Source organism: Somniosus microcephalus, chromosome 4 (genome assembly GCF_052327205.1).
Source record: "Somniosus microcephalus isolate GS21.2 chromosome 4, FLI_Smic_1.0, whole genome shotgun sequence".
Taxonomy (NCBI): domain Eukaryota; kingdom Metazoa; phylum Chordata; class Chondrichthyes; order Squaliformes; family Somniosidae; genus Somniosus; species Somniosus microcephalus.
This window is the reverse complement of record NC_140990.1, coordinates 10,633,634-10,642,573: the sequence shown is the minus strand read 5'-3', so window position 1 is coordinate 10,642,573 and position 8,940 is coordinate 10,633,634. Positions and strand designations below refer to the sequence as shown.

At 46.8% G+C, this 8,940-nt stretch overlaps 1 protein-coding gene across 1 annotated transcript; it reads left to right on the top strand.

The window, feature by feature from the left end:
* Positions 1–122: 122 nt before the first annotated feature.
* LOC147118279 (NACHT, LRR and PYD domains-containing protein 3-like) lies at positions 123–8,542 on the top strand. Its single transcript, XM_085983698.1, has 5 exons — positions 123–140; positions 7,018–7,187; positions 7,329–7,499; positions 7,641–7,808; positions 7,981–8,542. Exons 1-5 carry the CDS (start codon positions 123–125, stop codon positions 8,066–8,068), a joined length of 615 nt encoding a protein of 204 aa, XP_085839824.1. The 3' UTR covers positions 8,069–8,542.
* The last annotated feature ends 398 nt before the right edge of the window (positions 8,543–8,940 follow it).

Genomic DNA, 8,940 nt, shown 5'->3' with positions numbered 1-8,940 from the left:
TGTTGCTCCGTAATGTAGGGAAACAAACCGTTCAGTTAAACCAGAGAGAAGCAGATTTAACACAAATATGCCCAATAATAAGAGGATCGGTCAGTAATTCCCGAGGGACTGGAGAATCTAAAATGGATCCTTGTGAACAAGTAGGGATTTTACAGTCTTTATCGGATCAGTAAATACAGGTCACTGAGAGTCTGATAATGTAATTGCAATAAATCACATTTAATAAGGCTGGACAGTGGAATGTAAACATAAAATATAATCCGGCAGTAAAGATAAAATTAATTTAAAATATTTTCCACATCCACCATTTCAAATAGAAACAGGAGAGAAACCCGAGCTTAAATCACTAACAGGCTGATATTTACTCCAATACCGTGCAGGGTGTGTCCTGTCGAGGGGGTAGTTTCCTGGATTGGGAATATTGGGGAATCGGGAATTCTTTCCGCTGTAAATGTTCACAATTATTCACAGTCCTGAACATTGAGTAAAGATTGATATTCAGGATCTTAAACCTGCTGGTGAAAAGGTTCCAATCTAACCGGAGTACAGACACACACCAGCCAGCGGTGGGGCCTCGCACACAGCGGGCGGTTCCTGGGTAAACCGGGGGCAGTGAACCTGGGAATTCCCCATAAACCGCCCCCTGCATGTGAGGCCCCGCTCGGGGAGGGAACCTCCAAAAATTCCCCAAAAACTGTCGGGCCAGTTACACCTGAAATAAATGTAGAGCCAGTTTAATGGGAATAAAGTGGGAGACTCCCCTTCCCTATAAACTAGGAGCACAGGGACATTTAAAACTTGTAATGGGACAGAATAAACTCTATTGCTGCTATTGACAAACGTTCACTATAAACCCTCTGACTCCCACAGCTACGTGAGATACACTTCCTCCCACCTCGCTTCCTGTAAGGACACTGGTCCATTCTCCCAGTTTTTCTGTCCCTGCCGCATCTGCTCTGCCGATGCCACCTTCCGTACTAGTGCTTTCGACAGTTCTTCCTTGTTCCTCAACCGAGGATTCCCCTCTACCGTGGTTGACACGGCTCTTTACCATGTCCGTTCTATCTCCCGCACTTCTGCTCTCACCCCTTCCCCTCCCTCCCGGAACTATGATAGGATTCACCTTGTCCTCGCCTTTCACCCCACCAGCCTCTGTATTCAACGGATCATTTTTCGCCACGTCCAGCGTGATCCCACCACCAGACACATCTTCCCCTCACCTCCCCTTTCAGCATTCTGAAGGGACTGCTCCCTCCACGACACCCTGGTCCACTCCTCAATCACCCCAACACACCTTCCCCTTCCCATGGCACCTTCCCATGCAAGCGCAGGAGATGCAACACCTGCCCTTTTACCTCCCCCCCTTCCCACTGTCCAGGGCCCCAAACACCCCTTCCAGGTGAAACAGCGATTTACTTGTACTTCTTGCAATCTAGTATACTGTATTCGCTGCTCACGATGCGGTCTCCTCCACATTGGCAAGACCAAACGCAGATTGGGTGACTACTTTGCAGAACACCTCCGCTCAGTCTGTAAGTGTGACCCCGAGCTTCCGGTCGCCTATCGCTTTAATTCTCTGCTCCATTCCCACTCTGATCTCTCCATTCTCAGCCTCTTACACTGTTCCAACAAAGTACAACATAAGATCGAGGAACAGCAGCTCATCTTCCGATTAGGCACTTTACAGCCTTCTGGACTCAACATCGAGTTCAACAATTTCAGGCTATAAACTCGGCCCCTATTTTATTTGATTCATTATTGTTTTTCCTTTTCCCTTGTTTTTCTCTCGCATGTCAGCTGCTGATGATTCTGCCATTGCCACTCACACCTCATCTAACTTCATCTGTTGGTTTTTCACTTGTCCCATTACCATCTCCTTTTGCCTCGCACCATCATCCCTTTTGTCTTTTAATCTCTCCTGTCTTCCACCCTATCAGAGACCTTCCCTTTCGTTCTTTCCTCCGCTCCCCCCACCTTTCCCGGCCCCTACACTTGCTTAAAAATCTGTTACATCTGTAACTTTTTCCAGTTCTGACAAAGGGTCCTTGCCCTGAAACATTAACTCTGTTTCTCTCTCTATAGATGCTGCCTGACCTGCTGGGTATTTCCAGCATTTGCTGTTTTTATTTCAGTATAAATTCTCCTTGTTATATAAAATCCTGGGGGACGGATTTTACAGCAGCAGTTAGCGTTTCACAATATAACTCACCCCGAGATATTATACAGATTAATATAATGCACAGAGTATAAAGTACAGGGAATCACCGCTTTATCATTTAATTCTGGGAAAATCGCCCCATTCCCATAAAATTCGGGATTTAAGGAGCAGCAGAAATGAGGCAAGTTTCTCCAAACATGACGCGGCCGGTCACTGAGTAATTCTGATCATCAGGGAATGAGACATTTAAAGGGACATTTAAAGGCTTCACACAGACAGCACTTTATTTAATAAATACATTAACGGACAGTCCCTGAATATATGGACAGTTGGACAGAGTGAGATACATTCCCAGTGAGGGGGGAATTTTGCAGGGGTTAGCGGGCGCGATCAGTGGCAGGTCGGAACCCCGCTGTCAACCCGCTGCCATGTGCCTTTCCCAAATGTCGGGTCTGTCGGTGCTGAGCAGACCCGACACATGGTGGCAGGGGAGGCATTTCAGGTCATTGTGACCTTGTTAACAAAGCATTAACAACTATCTTCAGCTCACCTTCAGAGTTTACCAGGTCACCCACGTGGTCCACGCTGCTCGGGGATCATGTCAGGTAAGCAGGGCGGGAGTTGAAAGCTGGAAATGTGCTAGAAAACATCCCGTCTCACAGCTGTTCACTTTCCAAGCTCAGAAGCTGTTGCTTACTGCATCTGGAAGACAGATTGAGCTTTATGCAGGTTGCAAGTGTTTGGAGCAAACTCTCTATCCAGTGTCCCCTCATTGGAACAACCTCTCCCACCATTGACAGATTGCTTCTGACATCTCAAGTTCACCTGCCATCTATTATATCAGCATGGGTATTGTTTATACTGTCTCACCTTGGGCCTCAGAGTCTCACCACCATCAGCCCCCACACCAGCAGCACCAACAGCAACAACAACCTTCTCCACAACTCCTGATGCTGCACAGCACAGAGGGCATCAACACCCGACCACATTGCTAACCGGGAGGCCAGAGATGGCCTCACAATGGGCAGAGTTTCTTCACTTGACGCTGCTCACCCTGGATGACACATGATGCACCAGGTTAACACCAGCCCACACCAACAACACAAAGCAACACTACAATGCCCAAACCATTCCTGTCACACTCATCAGCTTTGAGGGGGGTACCGTTATGTCTCATATTCACTGCAACTCACTAAGCCACTTCCAAAGTTGCCACAAATCTGTCGAAGAGCACAAAGTGTTGTAAATAAAGATGTCATTGTTTGACACCATATTATCAGAAACTTCACATGAATATTGTCTAAAAAAAAACAATTGCCTATCCTTGTGTGTTGTTAGTTGGTATGATTGGACTAGGATGTGTGTGAGTGTGAAGGGTGGCTCGTGAGATGGGGATGTGATAATATAGATAGAGAGAGATGGGTGGAGGTGCAAGGTAAGTTGGTGAGAGTAAGAATGTGCAGGAGTAGGGTAGGGAAGGCAGAGTGATGGGGATGTGATGAGTGGCACAGCCGGATGAGGTTGAGGGTAGCTTTGCTGTAAGGTTTTGTGATCTACTGAGGTCATTGAAAGGTTTGTGCCACTGCAGGCTGATCCTCCTTGTAGCTTTCAAAAGCTCTTTATAATAATTTGTCCATGACTACACAAACCACTCCGGGTTGAGGTATATTGTGTATCAGTAAAACAGTCCGTGACTACACAAACCACTCCAGGTTGAGGTATATTGTGTATCAGTAAAATAGTCCGTGACTACACAAACCACTCTGGTACAGGTATATTGTGTATCAGTAAAACAGTCCGTGAATACACAAACCACCCTGGGTACAGGTATATTGTGTATCAGTAAAACAGGTTTATTAAGCATTAAACAGCCAGTAGAAAGCAATAATGCTTAACAAGGAGATAGTCACAGTCTTGTTCGTTTGAGCCTCGGCGTTCCTTCCAAGTGACTGTGGCACGGTCTCTTTGTTCTCTTGCTGTGCTCTGTTGACTGAAGCTCCTTCTCTGGGTTCTTGCTGCGTTCTGTTGACTGAAGCTCAGTTCTCTGGGTTCTTGCTGTGTTCTGTGGACTGAAGCTCCTTCTCTGGGTTCTTGCTGTGTTCTGTGGACTGAAGCTCCTTCTCTGGGTTCTTGCTGTGTTCTGTGGACTGAAGCTCCTTCTCTGGGTTCTTGCTGTGTTCTGTTGATTGAAGCTCGCTTCTCTGTGTTCTTGCTGTGTTCTGTTGACTGAAGCTCGCTTCTCTGGGTTCTTGCTGTGTTCTGTGGACTGAAGCTCCTTCTCTGGGTTCTTGCTGTGTTCTGTTGACTGAAGCTCGCTTCTCTGGGTTTTTGCTGCGTTCTGTGGACTGAAGCTCCTTCTCTGGGTTCTTGCTGTGTTCTGTGGACTGAAGCTCCTTCTCTGGGTTCTTGCTGCGTTCTGTTGACTGAAGCTCACTTCTCTGGGTTCTTGCTGTGTTCTGTTGACTGAAGCTCACTTCTCTGGGTTCTTGCTGTGTTCTGTTGACTGAAGCTCCTTCTCTGGGTTCTTGCTGTGTTCTGTTGACTGAAGCTCCCCTGGGTTCTTGCTGTGTTCTGTTTACTGAAGCTCACTTCTCTGGGTTCTTGCTGTGTTCTGTTGACTGAAGCTCACTTCTCTGGGTTCTTGCTGTGTTCTGTGGACTGAAGCTCCTTCTCTGGGTTCTTGCTGTGTTCTGTGGACTGAAACTCGCTTCTCTGGGTTCTTGCTGTGTTCTGTTGACTGAAGCTCACTTCTCTGGGTTCTTGCTGTGTTCTGTTGACTGAAGCTCACTTCTCTGGGTTCTTGCTGTGTTCTGTTGACTGAAGCTCACTTCTCTGGGTTCTTGCTGTGTTCTGTTGACTGAAGCTCGCTTCTCTGGGTTCTTGCTGTGTTCTGTGGACTGAAGCTCCTTCTCTGGGTTCTTGCTGTGTTCTGTTGACTGAAGCTCGCTTCTCTGGGTTTTTGCTGCGTTCTGTGGACTGAAGCTCCTTCTCTGGGTTCTTGCTGTGTTCTGTGGACTGAAGCTCCTTCTCTGGGTTCTTGCTGTGTTCTGTGGACTGAAGCTCCTTCTCTGGGTTCTTGCTGTGTTCTGTTGATTGAAGCTCGCTTCTCTGGGTTCTTGCTGTGTTCTGTTGACTGAAGCTCGCTTCTCTGGGTTCTTGCTGTGTTCTGTGGACTGAAGCTCCTTCTCTGGGTTCTTGCTGTGTTCTGTTGACTGAAGCTCGCTTCTCTGGGTTTTTGCTGCGTTCTGTGGACTGAAGCTCCTTCTCTGGGTTCTTGCTGTGTTCTGTTGACTGAAGCTCGCTTCTCTGGGTTGTTGCTGCGTTCTGTTGACTGAAGATCCTTCAACTCTGATTACTTGGTGTGCGCTGCTTTCAGTGTTCAATATCTGCATCTTTATTCCTTTTCTCCCTTTTGCCTATGTGACTGTAATCAGCTCTCTGACAGCTGGTAAATGTCCCTCCTTTCCTTGTCAGTCACCTCGTGACATTTTCTGACCTTGTTGACTGCACTAGGTCTCTCTCTGAACATAACAAAGTGCCCTCCCCTGGCGTTCAATATCTCTCAATGTCTTTCAATCTCTCCTGCTTTCTATCCTATCACTGACCTTCCCTTTTGTTCTTTCATCCCCTCCCCCTTTTCCCAGCCCCCCAACTTGCTTCACAATCTATTCCTTTTCCTGCTTTTTTCTAGTTCTGATGAAAGGTCATAGACCTGAAACGTTAACTCGGTTTCTCTCCCCACGGACGCTGCCTTGGCCTGCTGAGTTTTTCCAGCATTTTCTGTTATTGCCCTTTTCTTTAGATGTTCCCTTTTCACAAACCATTTATAACTGAGGGATGTCTCCAAACCTATCTCTCTTCTCTATCTCTTATCTCTTTTCCATAACATTACCGAATGCCACGTTCCCTGACAGTTTCCGTAGGCTTAGCACTACATTTTATTACTTCAGTAATTGAAAACAGGTTTTTAGTCAGATTGGCACAATTTTCCCATCCTGCTTCTCGCTCAGCCATTCGCCATTTTCTACAGGCTTTTAGGCTTTTAACATACAATTTCACATATTATAGTTATACAAAAATGGTTACAGAATCTTAATGTTTACTAAATCATACAGATAAACCCTATCCTACAATCCTAATGACATCCCTGCTTGAGCCAGACTGTGCAATGTGCAACCAGGCTGTGTTGGTCTCTTCTGCCCCTTGGAAGTGACGAGAACCTCCCTGCAGGCTGTGGCTCCCTCCATAATCATCTAGAGGGAGAGCCTGGGTGCAGCCGAGCTCCTCTGTGCAGATGTTGTCAGTGTTTGTAGCACCTCAATACTGTAGAACACTTGTATGTGTCATCAAATGAGGTCATCAAACCCGCTTCCCTAATTCCCCAGAGTGAGGCCACGACCCCGACCCCAGCCCCACACCACCCGGCCCCACCCGACCCGCCACCGCCCCGGCCCAACCCTCCACCGACCCGACCCCGGCCCGCCCAGGGAGGGCAATCTCGGGGGGGGGGTGCGGGGGGAACCGGTTTATTAATGTCTTGAAGTACTTTCAGTGATTGCTGTAATATCCGAGAGAGAAAAATATATCAGATCCGGGCTTTGATTCAGTTTGTTTCTCTCTCTCTGTGTTTAGACTGGAAAGAAATAAACTGGGAGATTCAGGAATGAAACCACTGTCTGCGGCTCTGAGGAACCCGGGCTGTAAAATACAGAAACTGCGGTAAGTACTGGACTGTGAGATTGTGTTTATAATAACTGGATGTCTGACACTGAACATTATTATTAGTATCAGTAATAGTGTTATTAATAAACAATGGGGATTTACTCTGATTCCTGTTATTTCTCTCTCTGATCCCCAAGCTGGATAATATCGGTCTCACAGATTCTTGTGCCGAGGATCTCGCCTCCGCTCTCCGTACAAACTGCTCACTGACGGATCTGAACCTGAGTGATAATAAACTGGGAGATTCAGGAGTGAAACTACTGTCTGCGGCTCTGAGGAACCCAGACTGTGAAATACAGACACTGGAGTAAGTACTGGACTGTGTGAGATTGTGTTTATAATAACTGGATGTCTGACACTGAACATTATTATTAGTATCAGTAATAGTGTTATTAATAAACATTGGGGATTTACTCTGATTCCTGTTATTTCTCTCTCTGATCCCCAGGCTGGATAATGTCGGTCTCACAGATTCTTGTGCTGAGGATCTTGCCTCCGCTCTCAGTACAAACCGCTCACTGAAGGATCTGATCCCGACTAGTAATAAACTGGGAAATTCAGGAATGAAACTACTGTCTGCGGCTCTGAGGAACCCGGACTGTAAAATACAGAATCTGGGGTAAGTACCAGACTGTGTGAGATTGTGTTTATAATAACTGGATGTCTGACACTGAACATTATTATTAGTATCAGTAATAGAGTTATTAATAAACACTGGGGATTTACTCTGATTCCTGTTATTTCTCTCTCTGATCCCCAGGTTGTTTGAAGTCGGTCTCACAGATTCTTGTGCTGAGGATCTCTCCTCCGCTCTCAGTACAAGCCGCTCACTGACGTTTCTGAACCTGGGTAAAAACTCCTTCACAGACGGATCTGTCCCCACTCTCCGCCGCCTCATACTGACCTGCCGGAGTCTGGAGGAGATCCGGTGAGTGTTTGTGTTAATGTTTAATGTAATAAATAAAATATCAATGGGATTCAGTCACTTTTCTGGGTAATATTTGTCTGTAATTATTATTGAAATATTAACCCCAGTCTCGCGGTTATTTACACTGATGTTCAATCTGTTTATTTCCTGTTTAATCTTTAATCTGTTTCAGGCTGTGGAGTAATCAGTTCAGTTTCACCGGAATGAATCAGCTGGTGTTACTGCAGGGAACAAGACCCGGATTGAAAGTGACAGTGTGAACACTTCAAGTGATGACGTCACTGCTCCCATTGCATGACCATTTCCGGCCGTTGATTTGATTTTAATTTAATTTAAGGGTTTCCAGCTCGAGCTGATCGCGTCATCTCCCATTGTGAGATCAGAGGCCCAGTGTCAGGGTCCCAGCTACACGTTCCTCTGCTGGTCGCCAGAGGGCGGTTTAGGAGGCCTCAGTACACTGCTGCCATGTCTCTGTACCTCTCTCCTCACCTGTGTCTCATTAGAGTAATTGTCTCATCAAAGTAATCAGGCCTGTTATTTAAGCTGACTATTTCCAGCTCCAGTCACTCAGTCTTGAGTTCTCATGCCTGCAAGTCACAGGTTAGTTTATAGTCCTTGCCCTGCGTTTGGTATACTCGCTTTTGTTTCTTTGAATTGTTACTTTGATCTTTTGTTTGAAAAATTCTCTGTACGTCCTGTATTTGAATTCTAGTAAAGCATCTTCTGAGTTTTACTCCATCTCAAGTCTCTGGCTGTCTGTCTGCATTTGGGTCCACTACCACACCCGTAACAGCAAGACTGAGCCATCAGCATGGACCCAGCAGAAACCAGCCAACCAAGGGAGGAGATTAATCAACTGCGCTCTGCCCTGATGAGCCAGGGAGCCACGGTCGGGAGGCATGACCAACTGCTGCGGGAGATTCATGACAGCCTGCATTCCCTAACCGAGGCTGTCGGGCACGGCCAGCAGTCGGTTTCCGCACAACCTGCAGCATCTAATCCTCGACAAGACAAGGATCCAGACCTTCCAGCTCCCGAACGATACGACGGTCACCCGGGCAAGTGTCATGGCTTCCTCATACAGTGTTCCCTGGCATTCGAGCTCCAGCCTTCCAGATTCCCCTCCGATCGC